Source organism: Haliotis cracherodii, unplaced genomic scaffold (genome assembly GCF_022045235.1).
Source record: "Haliotis cracherodii isolate W230 unplaced genomic scaffold, xgHalCrac1.p SCAF_6, whole genome shotgun sequence".
NCBI classification, from domain to species: Eukaryota; Metazoa; Mollusca; class Gastropoda; order Lepetellida; family Haliotidae; genus Haliotis; species Haliotis cracherodii.
In genome coordinates this window covers 2,759,499-2,777,257 of record NW_027266319.1, presented here as the reverse complement: position 1 = coordinate 2,777,257, position 17,759 = coordinate 2,759,499, and the positions used below count along the sequence as shown (strand labels likewise).

At 43.3% G+C, this 17,759-nt stretch overlaps 1 protein-coding gene across 1 annotated transcript in view; it reads right to left on the bottom strand.

Moving 5' to 3' along the window:
• LOC139445770 (properdin-like) overlaps nucleotides 1-17,264 on the bottom strand; it is a 41,599-nt gene extending 24,335 nt beyond the window's left edge. The window contains exons 1-4 of the mRNA XM_071226983.1: nucleotides 17,039-17,264; nucleotides 5,478-5,599; nucleotides 4,471-4,696; nucleotides 2,551-2,721 (exon numbers count right to left, since the gene is read on the bottom strand). Coding sequence (XP_071083084.1) covers nucleotides 2,551-2,721; nucleotides 4,471-4,696; nucleotides 5,478-5,599; nucleotides 17,039-17,105 — 586 coding nt within the window. The 5' untranslated portion in view covers nucleotides 17,106-17,264. The remainder of the gene's footprint in view (nucleotides 1-2,550; nucleotides 2,722-4,470; nucleotides 4,697-5,477; nucleotides 5,600-17,038) is intronic.
• Nucleotides 17,265-17,759: the final 495 nt, after the last annotated feature.

Here is a 17,759-nt window from a genome sequence, read left to right as displayed (position 1 = left end):
GAGAGACAGGCAGAGAGAAAGAGAGAGAGAGAGACAGACAGACAGACAGACGGACAGACAGACAGACAGACAAACAGACACAGTATATTGACTGTTGACCAGTGTTCACAGCTGCGTTATGAACCCTATTTGAATGCGACGACGCTCAAAAAGCCACCCAAACAAATTACAATCATAAGCGAGAGAAACCCCGGACAAACTTTAAATGATGAGAGATGGCAATGGTGACGTATCTCCCGACATGATTTGTTTGTCTGTTGTTTAAAGCCGCACTCAGCAACATTCCAGCTATATGACGGCGGCCTGTAAATAATTTAGTCTGGACCAGACAATCCAGTGATTGACATCATGAGCATCGATCCACGCAATTGGGATACGATGACATGCATCAACCAAGTCAGCGATCCTGACCACCCGATCCCGTTAGTCGCCTCTTATGACAAGCATGGGTTGCTGAAGATCCATTCTAACCCGGAATCTTCACGGGACCATCCGACATGAAGCTATGGCGGTGAAGTATCATATTGGAATATAGACATCATTCTCAATTATCCAGGGTATTATAAGAGCTTAACTTTTCATCCCTGGTGAATTGAAAAGGTAGACACCAGAACGACGATCTGTTGTAAGCAATCATATACAATATAAGACGTCAACGCTAGAGGTCTCGATTATCTGCGGAAACAGATTCCTTCGGTCGTCAAATGCAAAAGAGTGGTTAACATTATATGAATGCTCACTGAAATTCCGTGAGACCAGGTGTCGAGAAAAGATAAACATGTCCTGCGCCACGCCTAAGAATGCGGGTCGATCAGAAATCTTCTTTGAGAACGACTCACAGACGTGGTGCAAACGACTGCCACTTCAAGATACAGACAAACCCAGTCAGTCCGAGAACCATCACACTTTCCGGTCGATTACTGAAATGGTCAATGGCCATTGCTCCTTACCAGTATCGTGACACACGTTAATCCGGACTACTTCCTACAGAACGATACGGATTAACGAGGCAGCACTTTGTTTATACATACTCGCTGGAAACTCTCAACTCCATGAAATCAACTACTGACGAAAGCAGACGTTGTTAACATCAAGACTGGCGGGGAAATATCGAGTTATTGTCAAAAATCTTTTTCCTGGTCTGGTCTGGAGACGGATGCGCGATCATGTTGATATAGCAGTCTCCCATTAGGCGGAATACGTAGAAAATATGGATTATATACCTGATTTATTCACAAGTGCTTTCTTTAGTAATGATCTGTTTGATAAAGTAAAACCCCCATGGAAACATAACTGGACCTATCGTAAGTCTGTGTTAAAGTATGGGAGTTACGGTCACCTTAGCGCTACGACTGTCGTAAGTCTATGTTAAGGTATATGAGTTACAATCACCTTAGCGCTACGACTATCGTAAGTCTGTGTTAAAGTATGGGAGTTACGGTCACCTTACCGCTACGACTGTCGTAAGTCTGTATTAAAGTATGGGAGTTACGGTCACCTTAGCGCTACGACTGTCGTAAGTCTGTGTTAAAGTATGGGAGTTACGGTCACCTTAGTGCTACGACTGTCGTAAGTCTGTGTTAAAGTATGGGAGTTACGGTCACCTTATTGCTACGACTGTCGTAAGTCTGTGTTAAAGTATGGGAGTTACGGTCACCTTAGTGCTACGACTGTCGTAAGTCTGTGTTAAAGTATGGGAGTTACGGTCACCTTAGTGCTAAGACTGTCGTAAGTCTGTGTTAAAGTATTGGAGTTACGATCACCTTAGCACTACGACTGTCGTAAGTCTGTGTTAAAGTATGGGAGTTACAGTCACCTTAGCGATACGACTGTCATAAGTCTATGTTAAAGTATTGGAGTTACGGTCACCTTAGCGCTACGACTGCCGTAAGTCTATATTAAAGTATATGAGTTACTATCACCTTAGCGCTACGATTGCCGTAAGTCTATGTTAAAGTATATGAGTTACGATCACCTGAGTGTGTGTGTGTGTGTGTGTGTGTGCGTGTGTGTGTGCGTGTGTGTTATTGTGCTAACCCACTGAGATACCATGCCTTCGTCTAGCATGAATACCCGACTCAGACACAGTCACGGGGGGGGGGGGGGGGGGGATACCAATACGGTTCTGCTTGACAACAGCTGTTTCAGCTACTAATCTGACTTCTTTCTACAACGCGATCATTGTGCTGGCAGTGCCACGTGTCTGTTAAAGGAGTCACGGCAGCCATAGTGCTATGATACTTTAGTGGCCCTGGCCGCAGACTCACCTGACCCGTGAAGATCCGGGGTAGAATAGGAATTCAGCAACCCATGCTTGCCGTAAAAGGCGTCTATGCTTGTCGTAAGAAGACTAACGGGATCGGGTGGTCAGGCTATCTGACTTGGTTGATGCATGTCATCCTATCCCAATTGCGTTGATCGATGCTCATGATGTCAATCACTGGATTGTCTGGTCCAGGCTCGATTATTTACAGACGTCATCACATGGTTGGAATGTTGCTGAGTGCGGCGTTAAACAGCAAACAAACAAACAAACAAACGTGGACTCACCTGGACAGTAGAAGTTGACCATGCATGGCTGAGACTGCACATTCTCGTAGTCGTTCCTGTCGCAGTCATCACAGACCTTGAACCTTGACCTCCACCCTGCTCCGCACGTGACGCTGCACGGACTCCACGGGCCCCAGCGAATCTTCTCTCTCTCCGGGTCCAAGTAGGAGTCTAGAGGAAGAGCGGACATAACTGTATGAACGAGGGGAGAGGGAACATTATTGCATGAACGGGTATGTAGGGGGGTGAATGGGGATTGGGGGTGGGGCGGGATTATTTGGTTAATGCAACACGATCATGCACTGTGACCACCCGATCCCCATTTAGGTCGGCTCTGACTGCACTCATGGGGAACAGTAGACGTAGTCTAGGGGGGTCGAGAGGATACTGGATGGTAAGGGAAGCAACTCGCGCATATATATCTATTGAGTGAGCTTTTATTGTTTTACGCCGAATATATATGGAGGAGGGATTCCGGAGTATAATAGGTCCCCAGTAACCTCCGTTTGCGCAAGAATCGTTGAATTGGTTGATCTGTGATGTGGTTGATCTGTGACTCGGTGAACTTGGTTGATCTGTGACTTGGATGAAGCGGTTGATCTGTTCGCGAATTGTGTATCATCACTCGACTGCTGGGATCGGTGCTCATGCTTTCCGTCACCTGTTTGCCTGTCGAGACTGGTCACTTACAGGCCGCCGGTGTACATGGTCGAATACTGCAGACTTGTGGTATTAAACAACATTCACTCACTCACACGACCAACGGAACATACTGGAGTTTTGTCAAAGCTGAGATGACCTTACAATATTCCTCTTTGGTTCAGACAGTATTCAGACAGTTTAACGAATTCATCACGCATGGAATGCATGCAGTTTTATTCCTATTTATACATGCAGTTCTCGTGCCATCCATAATATGCAATTAAGCTGCCTAATGTGTGTATAATTTCAAACTGTTATTCCGTGGACATCTCGCTCTTTTGGAGAGCAGTGGGAAATCATAAACTCTAAACGTATAAACCTATTATATCTCTCTAGCTGCTCCAATTGCCTGCGGGGCAAGGGAACAGTCCGACCCCGGGCTAATAGATACTCTGTCCGCTGAAGGCATTGATAAATCCTAACCAGTTGTCATGCTGATTTAAAGTCCATGAAATGACTTGGGTCTCGGGGGCTGCTTACAACAGGCGATGGAAGGATGTGATCTACCGCTGCCTCAGACTGCAGCCGTTTGGACGGTGATGAAGAGCTAACTGGACAGAATAAGCACCCCAGTGCATTATTCGGAGGAGGAAACACGACCCTACTCTAGAGGTGTCTATATTAAAGTGTGAATGAGTGAGTGAGACGCAGGAGTGGGTCGAGCCCAGGCCGACCACGTGAAAAGCGAACACTTGAACCACAGGGCTACGTCCCATTGATGTGAGTGAGTGAGTGAGTGAGTGTTTCCGTTGAATCACGGCAGTCAGCTTTTGGAGGAAAGCCGAGTCGTGGACGTGTCATAATCATGGCAAATCTGGGATTCCAACCGACGATCAGCGGAGCCTATCACGCCAAAGGGATGTAATTCTGCACATGGCATTGCGGGGCCTCAGACAATTGTCCAACCCAAAAAGCTTTAAAGTGTTATCTCGAACGAATGTTTAACAAGGATGGAATTGTGTTGACCTGATTGGTTACTATCCGTGTAAAATTGTCCACCCTTCTATTAAAAAACTCTGTCTTTTTAATTATACCCATTAAACTGTTTTTCTTTCGTATATTCTAATTGACCATGGCGTGGAGTGGCCCAATCGATAGTGTGTTCGCTCGTCACACAGTCCTGGGTTTGAATCTCCGAATGAAAACCATAATTTTGATCTTGACAAGACTGCGACATATTAGAGTGGTGTAAAACAATATTAAATTATGTCAACTTACACGATATATCTGTTCTCTTAGACGGCTTATACCACGACTCTTTAGGTTTGACCACGACAACCGGCTCTACCGTCTGTGTTTCCTCGGTAGGCTTCACCTTCTTCTCCTTCTTGGGGTGTTTGTCTTTTCGTAATTTCTGCAACTTCTTCGTCTTTGGGCGCTTGGTTGGCCTGAGAGTCTTTCCTACACACGGATCACATTTAAACCGGTTCTTGCCAACTTTTTGCTGAAAATAATATTGCGTTTTTTAAATTGCATGATATTATTCTGTATGCAATTTACACTGAAAAAAGCACACGTATTGGAAACGATCGATTAGCGTTGCCATGTATTGTTCCGCCACAGTAGCGACACATTGACATCCATCACGAAGTAAATGAGGGAACATTTCTCTGTGGTAGAGAACTATACATGGACGTCATTAAACCCTCGTTTGCAAGGAATAGGCAACATTTCAATCGAGATAATTGAGTATTTTCCGTGCTTGCAATACTAAATTGGGTTGTACCTCATAACAAACAAATTACCATCGAGACGATTATCTACTATACTCTGGCATTCTACTGAGTTGGGTAGAACGGCTTTGAACAGTATTTCAGTTATGTCAGTGTGCAAGCTACCCTTGGGATTTAAGCCGTTAGTGGCATAATTCACAGGCTTTTCATAACCACTGTGTTGAGACCAACGTGTATCGATAAGGTTCTGACAAACTGAGGATCATACTCAAAGCGGATTCGAACACCGGATGCGGATCCTAACAAAGCCAAGGCAGGCAACTCAGGGCAGCTAATTTCGGCGTCAGAGGACGAATGGGTGCAGTATAAGATGATTATCTGTATGAGGTGAGGTGAGATGAAATTGGGTTTAACGTTGCGTCCAAGATTATTGCACTTATATAGCGACGTGCATGCACGTGTATGTGTGTGTGGCATGAGACAGGTATGTGTACACCGTAGTTACCCGGGATCTATATATGTTGTTGTAGTCAACAGAGCAATTTCCCGTACCTTTCTGAGGGAATATCCATACCCCTTCTGACAGCAGGAGGCTGGCGTCTCGAACGCGCCTTTCCGGATCAGTCCTGCGCACTTCCCGTTTCGCTTGACTTTCCGGAAACACGTGATCTTTCCTGCAACATAGATCACAAAGAGAATGACCTTGATGTGACATCCGGGTGACAGCACGGTGCGAAGATGCGGCGGTGTTGAAGCTACAATCCCTATCTTTATCACGCAGCTTGACACTAATCAGATCACTTCAGGCCACGATGGACGACTTATACTGTTAGTGGCTATACGTGTTCATCACTTAACGGATTAAGAATAATGTTAAACGAATACTAGAGGCTCAGATCTATCAATCATGATTATCTAATATCCAGAACTCCTTAAACGATCATACCTCCAGTCGTATCAAACTTCAGTCGTATTTTACTGACAAAAAATACGTTAAGAAGGATGGTCCAGGTGGACAGTGTCCACCATGACGCACATCGTAGACTGGGGATACTGACAAGCAAAGGATTATAATCGGATCGAATCCGTGATCAATGGACACTGGGACGGCTTAGAGACAAAATTTGCAAAGCAGGATGAAGCTGTTTAGACGATGGGCTATCTGGAGGGTGATCACGTTTCTAAATGAGAGGGTGAGAAGCGTATGGTCGCCATCCACGTTTCTAAATGCAAGGGTGGGAGAGTATGTTGGCCATCCACGTTTCTAAATGAGAGAGTGAGAGGGTATGTTGGCCATCCACGTTTCTTAATGAGAGGCTGAGAGAGTATGTTGGCCATCCACGTTTCTAAATGAGAGAGTGAGAGAGTATGTTGGCCATCCACGTATCTAAATGAGGAGGTGAGAGAGTATGTTCGCAATCCACGTTTCTAATTCAGAGGTGAGAGAGTTCGTTAGCCAACTCGTTTCTTAATGAGAGGGTGAGAGAGTATGTTGACCATCCACGTTTCGAAATGAGAGGCTGAGAGAGTATGTTGGCCATCCACGTTTCTTAACGAGAGGGTGAGAGAGTATGTTAGCCATCCACGTTTCTAAATGAGAGGCTGAGAGAGTATGTTGGCCATCCACGTTTCTAAATGAGAGGGTGAGAGAGTATGTTGGCCATCCACGTTTCTAAATGAGAGGGTGAGAGAGTATGTTGGCCATCCACGTTCTAAATGAGAGGGTGAGAGAGTATGTTGGCCATCCACGTTTCTTAACGAGAGGGTGAGAGAGTATGTTGGCCATCCACGTTTCTAAATGAGAGGGTGAGAGAGTATGTTGGCCATCCACGTTCTAAATGAGAGGGTGAGAGAGTATGTTGGCCATCCACGTTTCTAAATGAGAGGGTGAGAGAGTATGTTGGCCATCCACGTTTCTAAATGAGAGGGTGAGAGAGTATGTTGACCATCCACGTTTCGAAATGAGAGGCTGAGAGAGTATGTTGGCCATCCACGTTTCTTAACGAGAGGGTGAGAGAGTATGTTAGCCATCCACGTTTCTAAATGAGAGGCTGAGAGAGTATGTTGGCCATCCACGTTTCTAAATGAGAGGGTGAGAGAGTATGTTGGCCATCCAGGTTGCTAAATGAGAGGGTGAGAGAGTATGTTAGCCATCCACGTTCTAAATGAGAGGGTGAGACCACGTGATAATGAGCGAACGCTGTAACCACTACTTTACTCACATCGCCCCTGTTTCTCAAGCTAATATCAATATTTCCCAACAAATGAGAACCCAATGCTAAAACCATTGTACTACCAACATAGTATTGGCAGCAAAGGGAAGCAACTCTCAATGTCGATTTGACCAAGTGGCAACCGTTTATTCTTCCACACAAGAAGGACTTCATCGCTTCCATCACTATCGCAGAAACGTCGGGATGTTTCAAATTGTTTCTCAACTTATTCCAGAACAAGGCTTACGTTGTCATGTGATTTTTAGCGTCACTGTTTTTTTTAAAATAAAACGCATCGTAATTTGTAATTACAACACATGTTGGAAAGGGAACTCTCCTGTGACGTAATAAGGTCACGTGTTATATTAGGTCTTCGAACATTTGGGAGCCGCTCGATGTCTGCCTTTAATAATAAGCAATCACACTAGCTATCTGCATTCTACAAACTTCAGACAATGAGTCATTGATGAGTTTTGATCATATTGCAAGCATATCGACCACAAGACACGTCCTTCTTACAGTCAAACACAAGTTAATCAAGCAAGAATCGTATCTAAATGCATCAACGCCGACGGCAGGACGACCGCAACGTTGTTGTTGATGCTACACCAGATGACACATGCTTCAACAACATGCTCAGTAAGAAGAAAGAACATTATCTACGGTATATTATTTCGCCATAGCGAAATTTGTAATCCTTCATCTTAACGAAAGCGCTAATATCATATTGCAAAGGCATGATTAACAGTTTAAAACATGTTTTGGATTTTTTGCCATCAATTCTCAAATAATCAAACTTGAAAACAATCTCTTCAAGCATTCACTTGAATTACATTTACAGGACAATTGGACTGAATGTTCCTTTTTTCTATACTTAATAAACCAATTGGAATTTATCAGCGAGATAGTATGGAGAGTATATTCCAGCAATATCACAGCGGGGGACACCAGAAATGGGCTTTACTCATTGTACCCATGTAGGCAATCGAACCCAGGCCTTCAGCGTGAAGAGTGAATGCTTAAATAACCACAAGGCTATCAAAACGCCTGTTTGGATTTATCAGAATACATCTAGGCTTATTGAATCCCTAATTACACGGAAAAGAGATATTTTGACTGACAGTTTTTCCTATTACACGTTTACAAAGCAGCCGTAAGATACGATTGTCTTTATGTAGTGAAGTATTGACTTACGACAGTCATGTTTCATGGACCTGTTCGTCAAGTGCTTAACCTGCTTCGCGATGCTGTGAACGAAGTCATGACGTCGTATTAGAAATCCGTCTTTGACTTCCCGACCACATTTAGTGTCCACATATCAGTCTGTATACATTGGGACCACCTGTAGATTCCGGGATTGAACTGGTCCCCGGTAACCTATGCTTGGCATACGAGTCGATTGCTATGATCGGGTGGTCGGGATCGGTGATGTTACCCATGATATCAACCACTGGTTCGTTTGCTTTAAAACCTATTATGGTGCGATCGGGTAGCCTAGTGGTTAAGGCGTTCGCTCATCATGCCGAAGACCCGGGTTCGAGTCCCGACATGGGTACAATGTGTGGAGCCCATCTCTGGTGTCCCCCGTAGTGATATTGCTGGAATATTGCGAAAAGCGGCGTACCAGTATAGTCACAGACTCACTAAAACCCATTAAACAGGCCGTCGCGGTATAGTTGGAATATTGCTGAATGAGACGCAAACAAACAAACATACAAATCATACATTCAGTCAATGTGTCAATACGAGTATATGTATCTGTTATTCAGCTAAACCAAAAATACCACACACAGATATTTATTTATTTTTGCGGAGAGACAAAGTCAATCGACACATTGTGAGATAGCTATATCTCTTAGTCAGCGAGGCGTTATGGGTACACTATACGTGCGAGTGTCAGCATGCTTTGGTAGCGATGTATCACAGAGTAGTTGCATCCAGCCAGTTGATCGTCTATGAATACAGCGCCGCTCGTCTTATTTTATTAATCGAAAGGCTAGAGCGTTTTGTAAGGAAATTAATCAACCCGTAGATTGAGACTCGGAATTTCTCATCTCTTTGATCACATAGCTAAACCCACGTCTTCTGTCAGTATTGTCTGCGAACAAAAAACACTAGTGGAAGTTGTTGTTTTTGACGTATAACATTAGTGTTGGAATCTTGCTTCTCAAAGATCAATTCATATATCCATCACTGTACCAGAACGAAGTAAACAGGTCTGCACATACACACGACAAGCAAAGAACAATCGATGTTTAGATAAAACAAACTACCCCAGCACAATACATCTGCTTAATATATATCGTTCATGGATTGTCAGAACCGAACACATCTTGCTTACTCTCATGGTGAGCGGTTAATCTCCGTACGAAGGGTACAAATCCAAAGGCATTTAGAAGTGATACCCATAAGGAAGAGAACTTATGGATGTCATTTTCTATATTATGAGGAACACATTTTTCGGAGTATACGCTTACTCCTTCATCAGGTTCACCCATGACTCTGTTCATCATAATAAAGAAGTTGACATTCAAACAAGTCTCTTCCTTATGTACAAATCCGGGTCTCGCATTTACAACAATCCTACTAACTTAAATGAGTGTAAACTGTATCCACGTTGTTGAACACTGCACCCACTAGGCTACCCCACCGCCCTTGGATGAATGCAGCCTCCATGACTTAACGCCTTACTCAGCAGCATTCCACATTAATGACATCGGACTGTAAAAGCGACAAAATCCTTAAGTTTCCATATTCATAAGAAATCTCTGCCGAAAGCAGAGTCAATTGTACGATTCCTCCTATATCGTGAGCATGTGTTTATGAATCACTATCAAATAGTGATAATACCAAGTGTTCGCGAAAAGGAGAGCGTATCCTGCCCCACCAGTGGCACCCGTCACAAACACATGCAAAAGCAAGTCAATTGTTCACCTGACACATGGTACATGTCAAAATAGGGTATTTCATCGGACATCATTTTTGTCACTAGTGCATAAAATTTGTAAATTAATAATCAAATCTGGACCAGGCAACAAATGATTGATATTATGAGCAACGAGTGAGTGAGTGAGTGAGTGAGTGAGTGAGTGAGTGAGTGAGTGAGTGAGTGAGTGAGTGAGTGAGTGAGTGTGTGAGTGAGTGAGTGAGTGAGTGAGTGAGTGAGTGAGTGAGTGAGTGTGTGTAGATTACACAATATCTCAATAACCTAATTGGAACACCAAGAATACACTTTGTACATTGTGTACCCAAGCTGGGAATCGAACCTGACTCATCGGCACGACCAGCCAAGGTGTTAACCAATAGGCTACACTAAATTTTGTAACAGAAGTTCAGTATGGCTTTCGTCCAAGTTCAAGTTGGATTCCGCACCTTTGCATATGGAACCAAGAGGGAAGCAACGTGGAGAACCATCTTCATTGGCAACCGCACCTTTGCTTTGGTGCTTCTTGCGTGATTGTCTTAAACGACTTTTTAAAGCTATAAATTATTCTCAACTCGTTTTCACTCCCGCCAAATAATCCTCTCCAGACGTTAAGTGTTTCATCCCTAATCCATTCATCACTGGTTTAAGTGGGGGGAACGTGTCTCCCTCGGTGACAATGCAATCAACAAGATTCAAGTTTATTGTTTTCCTAGACCCAACTTTCACTAATACTGCAGTACAGCACGATACTATCGATTGACGACACAGCTTAATTAGCACTAGAGGGTTAATGCATTCAAGTGTGGTTAATAATTGAGTTTGGTCTGATTGATGTGGCTACAGGTTAACCCCTGTGAGGCTGGGTTTCGTGACATATTACTCATGATCATTGATTTGGGGTTAGGCAATGCCTTGCATGTCACGGAGAAAATGACGTGTGCCGTTTTCACTCTTGGGAAAACAAACAGACCCAGTCTAGTAACAGGGTGGAAATAGTTTTAGAAATGACTCGTATCGATTTTGTATAGTCTATATTTGCAATGTATATATAAATAAGATATTATTATCGCCCAGGCCACGACGAGTCAAAAGTAAAAATTAATCAATGCTCATTTATTTTATATTTTTGAATTTGACAAGATTTGATGAAAAATATGAAACAAATAGAAGTATAATTATATACAGTACATAAATATCATAATGAGTAAGTGAGTTGAGTTTTAACTCTTTGAACTGGTATTCAGTTTTATCACGGCGTGTCTGCTCAAAGTGGGAGGAAAGCCCGAAGTGATGTAGGACGTTTACCGCTTTGATGAAATCCACGAGCACGGGTATAGTGCTGGAAGCCTTGTAACATAATCGGGGCGAACTGGGATTCGAACCCACGAGTCCTTGAATCTTTCTTATACTGTGATTGTGCACGAAACAGTGAGTGAGTGAGTGAGTATGGTTTAACGCGTCTTTTAGCAATATTCCAGCAATATCGCGGCCGGGGACACCAGATGTTGGCTTCACACATTGTACCCATGTCGGGAATCAAACCCGGGTCTTCGGCGTGACGAGCGAACGCTTTAACCACTAGGCTACCCGACCTCCTCTGTGCGCGAATCAGGTGTAGATACATAATAGGTATAGCTACATAATACTTGAACTTTAAATATTCTGTCAGAAAAGGATGAGTGAGTGAGTGTGGTTTTACGCCGCTTTTAGCAATATTCCAGCAAAATCACGGCGGGGGACACAGAAATGGTCTTAACACATAGTACCATGAGGGGAATGGAACCCGGGTCTTCGGCGTGACAAGCGGACGCTTGACCACTAGGCTACCCCCACTACCCAGAATATGATGACGGGGAGTGTGTTACTTGATGTAAGTACTTGTCTGGTGAGCATGAAGCCAACTGTACACACGTCTTCATCGTGGCCTCTCCACACGCTGTCAACTCGACATGGCTCCGGGAAAGGTGATATTAAATATTCCTACGACAGATATTTCCAAGGTGAAAAAGATTGTTCCAAAGGTTATTCGAAGAAAGCTATCATTCCGATCAGTCATTATTAGTGTTCGCGGAGGAAGTACTTAGACGAAGTCAACGAATGCAGGGACGCCTCTCTATTCTTGTTTCCTATTTCAGTAAATCTGTCGAAGCTTTGTGTATAAGATGATGTGCGTCTGGAACACATTTGGCTGTCTGAAGACTTTATGAACATGGCGCCGATTTCATCTTAATCTTGATATAAGATATTCGGTCGGTCTCTTTGAATGCAGACATTGTAATATCGAGGGAATGACTATTAAGATGGTGAAATTGCTTCTGCGAGGTCAGAGCGACCTTAACCAGGTCGACGTTACTCGAAAAATTAGCCCCTACACCATATTAATATGGGCATTTGATAAACAGCCATGTTCCAACATACTTGGTACCGGAATATTTACATTAGTGAAGAACACCCACCCTCATTCATTGGCGCGCGCAATCATTCGTGACGTCACACAGTATGTGCCCTGATAGTATAACAGGTCGATATATTATTCCCCATCAGGGCCTACATGTTTCACGCCCTGCAAACATATCCTGGATCTGTGTTGTCTTTGCGCTGCGTCTTTCTCTTTTCTTTTCTCTATCGTGAATCTATTCTTAACAGTTACCCGTGATATAATGCTACTTTTCAACGCCCCTTATCTTTGCACTGCGGTCATTAATGCTATTGTCAATTTTGTAATATGAAATACAACATACGTGAAAGTTAATGCTACAAAATTCAACTGACCTTACGTCTTTGGTAACACTCGGAACGGGAACTTATCTCACGGAGCTAAAATATTTGCACTGTTGGCTGTTCAAGAGCGTGTTGGTGTGGTGGGGTAGCCTAGTGGTTAAGGCGGTGGCTCCTCACGCCGAAGGCCCGGGTTCGATTCCCTACATGGGTTAAATGAGTAAAGCCCATCTCTGATGTCCCCACTCGTGATATTGCTGGAATATTGCTAAAAGCGGCGTAAAACAATACTCACTCACTCACTCACTCAAGAGCGTGTTGAATTTTAGATGAGCAAATGAGAAAACGACACCGATAATGCCTCCGTGATCTGACAAAAGTGCCACATACCCACAAGATTTCTGAGACCCTCAGTTCTTGGCTGGTCATTCCTAGATGATAATATCATATGGAGCGGGATGTTTTAAGTCCGACAGTTTTATCTGCCCTCTAACTCATATATGTTTCAAATCAGGACTGAAGAGTGAGTGAGTGTTGTTTTACGCCGCTATTAGCAATATTCCAGCAATTTTACGACGGGGGACGCTTGAAATGGTCTTCACACATAATACCCATGCGGGGAGTCGAAACCGGGTCTTCGGCGTGACGATCGAAAGCTTTACCACTAGGCTACCCGACCGCCCCCAGGACAGAAGACGTCACTGCTGCAGACGCTCCGAGAAAACTCAGTGTCAAGTCCAGTGAATTATAATGTATTATGTATAGTGATGATTATGATAATGATATCATCATCATCATCATCATCATCATCATCATCATCGTCGTCGTCGTCGTCATCATCATCGTCTATCATCATAAAAGCCTATGTATGGTCAGTCTAGCCGATATCAAAATTCATTTTAAATATTCATTATCTAAAACGCGTGGAAATATATTATATTTCAAATGTTTCTGGAAAATGATAATTTTTTAATTATCCCAATCCCATATAGTCTCCATTTCAAACAACCTTTCTCAGTCTATATACCAGTCCTCCAACTGAGTCTGATCTGATCAGGAAACAGGAAGCCTCACCCACGTATAATTTCACTCATATTCTCTCGTTTGCATATTTTATATATCTGTAGAGACCATATTGTCTGACATTTGGAACTGACTCAGCTATGCATTAATATTGTACATGTTTGGTACACGTGCACTTGACATTAGCAAGCTAGACGTGTTTGCATAAACGTTACTTGGTTCAAGGTGGAGCCATTGGGATAACCTACGCTTTACTCTCCATTTATATGCCAAAAGTACATTGAAGTGACCGCATCTTATTCATGTCATATTCTCCAACCAAAGGGTATCTCGATATGTAATTTATATTATTGCAAAATTTGTCTTAACATAATTGTCATGGTTGCGTTTATCACGGTAACAAGTTCAATATTGCTTTAAATCCAAATACATACATCACTTAGGATACCAAGTAAACATCGGGATTTTCCTTCATAAACGTATTCAGTATTCTCCACTGACAAAATGTCGTATATTTCCAATCACATCATTAATTTCACATGGACTGACAAAATTAATATCTTTTCACTTTATTAAAAACTAACAAGCCTCGTTATGCCTCGTTCGATATGAAGACCTGGAAACCAGATAACGGGGGATTAATCATCCCACATTGTGATTCTTGTCCCTGTCACGATGCAGGATGCTTTTTGCGTCCAAAATATCCCTCACTTACCACCCTCCGTGGTGAGATAGTGTTTCCTTGCGTCATCCCCTGTACGCTACAACTCTGCCTATATACAATATCGGTGCAAAGCGTCATTACGAAATAAGAGTGAATATTATAAGATAGTTTGGTTGAACAACGCCTTGAGCAGTATTCCAGTTATATCACGGCATGTCAGTTTAAGTGGGAGGAAAGTGATACAGGTGTGAGACGGTTATAACTTTGGTGAAATCCACGAGAATGTTGGTGACTAGCCTAGAAACAACGGGGAGAACGACCACGGTCGTAGGTTTCTGGTGTGTCCAAGGGACGCAAGTCTGCACAGCGAATTGAGGCGCCGCAGACAACAGGGCAATCCCCCATCCCCCCCCCCCCCCCCCCCCCCCCCCCCAACGAAATATGAGGGACGCCGCTTTGAACAGTAGTTGGGTTAAATCACAGCGTGTCAGCGTCACGTGACGATAAAATGATGCAAGTCAAAGACATTTTAACACTTTGTCGAAACCCACAAGCACTGTACACCGAAATTCTAACCCACTACTGGCAAATCCTGCACGTCCCAAAACATTTATTAATCCTCAATATCTTCTTGTTCTACCGGCTCGTAAATCCCAGTGAAATAGGTATGGTCTACTGGATAAAGCTTCCCTTGTTCAAACAAATTTGGGGGGCACGGGTGGCCCAGTCGTCTTAGGCGCCGCGATTCGCTGTGCAGAGTTGCGTCCCTTGGGCAAGCCAGAAACCTATGATTATGGGTTCGAATCCCGGTTCGCCCCGATTATGTTTCTAGGTTTGTCAGCACCATACCCGTGCACGTGGGTTTCACCGAAGTGGTAAACGTCTGAGTCCTGCATCACTTCGGGCTTTCCTCCCACATCAAGCTGACACGCCGTGATATAATTGGAATACTGTTAAAAGCGGCGTTAAACCCAACTCACTCACTGATACAAGTTTGACACACGTCTCTCCTGGGCAGTTGTCATTCCCCATGAAAACTTATGCCTCGGCTAAAGCATCAGCCGCACCAATCTCACTAATGTTCAAACGTAGACAAAATGTGTCTCCCCATAGTGATATGTAGATGTTCCTGCAGTGTATGTTGTGAATGTATATCTTCTACTTACATCTAAAAACTTTGTTTCTTTCAACGTGTGTGTTTTATATCTTGTATCTATATTTTAGCACTTTGTGATCCTAACGGGTACTTGACTTGAGAACTAGTGGCCGAACTTTGGCCGAACTTTGGCCGAACTTTGGCCGAACAGTCGACTTGTCATTCATTTATACAGAACTTATGCAAGATTACAGGATAGAGGATGGTGGCTTGGTAGCACTCGTGTGCAGAGGACATGCAAGGATCGGTTTGCTACATAGATTTGTTTGTTTGTTGTTTAACGCCGCACTCAGCAATATTCCAGCTATATGAAGGCGGTCTGTAAATAATCGAATCCTAACCATCAATCCAGTGATTGACATCATGAGCATCGAACTACGCAATTGGGATACGATTACATGCATCAACCATGTCAGCGAGCCTGACCATCCGATCCCGTTAGTCGCCTCTTACGACAAGCATAGTCGTCTTTTACAGCAAGCATGGGTTGCTGAAGGCCGAGCAGTACCTGATCCCCATTTAAATAGAAAATACATGCAGTATCCATTTACCGTGTGACACTTTAATGAATATTCTTCTTCCTATCACACTGGCGCAAAGAACATTTAATAATGTTAGACATGTCATAAAGATAATGTTCTGTAGGCTTACACATATTGATATAGCCATACAAACATCAAACTACACCATTCTGCAATCAGATAAATGCGCGTATTCTCGGGATAGATGATCTAATCAATGGTATTTTGTCCACAACGCCCTACGCGAACCTCTCTCGTATATACCACCACGAGTCTATACCACAACGCCACGCCGAGGGACTTGTCTACCAATATACATTAATACTTCAAACACTATTTCGTTGTCACATTTAACCAGTGTATTAACCAACGGGTCCGCACCACAAGCTAACCTTTCAAACCTGAAGACGCATTCATCTGTTTTCAATAGGTTTTAAAACCGAATACGTTACCTGTGAAAGAGCGGCCTAAATGAAACAGCGCGGTTGTTCAGGTATAACTGAGTGCACACCTGCGTCTAAATACCACCGTCTGAAAGACTTACTTTAATTACACCCGGTTTCACTAGCAGTAGAGCGGTAAGAAAACACTGTTTGATTTCGCCGTCGACATAATGCGTTGACCTCTTGCCATGTATTTATACAAGAAATGTTGATACGTTAAGACGGGTGTATTGTCATGTGCTATTAGAACATACTTATACCCATTTATAGACTTGCATCTTCGGCAGGACGGTTGATTTTTTACATATATATTTCTATATATAACATGCATCGAGAAAATATCAGTAAATTACTTATACTACGCTAGTTCTGGTATATTCGGACGTTTGAGACAAATCGATTCTACTGCATGATCAAGTGTCACCTGCAAATTAAGCCATTAAACCCACCTTTGCTTTCTGCTGCGACTATCCATGCAAGGACAAGGCCGAAGACACAATATCCATTCAGATTCATCCTAAGAAGTATCCGAGTCCACTAAGTCCACTAAACACGGCGTCGGATCGTATCAGAGAAGTCCACACTCGACGCCAGCGGAACGTTTACTGGGAGCGTGTATGCGACGATGTGTGCATGTACGGAACACCAGCCATAACATAATTCCTAATTACTCGCGCAGACAAACCTTTAACAAAAGACTGAGCTGGTTAATTTAAACAATACGCCGTGTTGACACAATTCAAATGTAATAAAAACTAGCGTCTACTGTTATACAAAAGAAACACGCAGACCCAATTAGGCCCTGAGTGGACGGTTTACATAGTGGCGCCGACAGGTTTCCGTAGATTGATGTATCGAATGAATCAATAGTGTAGAGCAATGGAATCGTTGGGTTAGCTGTGTGTGGGAAAGAGGGAAGTGCATGCATCTTGTTCCCTGACTCATAAGCCTCAGCCATACCACCATGCAATAACCATGCCGTGCTGTAATTATTCAAGCAATTATTCATGAATGCGGTACGAAACACAAATGGGAATCGTGCGTCATTACGGTGTTGATAGCAGATAACTGCACAGAAAACAATGGATTTATTTGGTTAAAAGATCATAGCAGGTGCGCCTCTAGACAATCAATAGGAGACGGTGAGGATAAATACAGGTAGACAGTGGA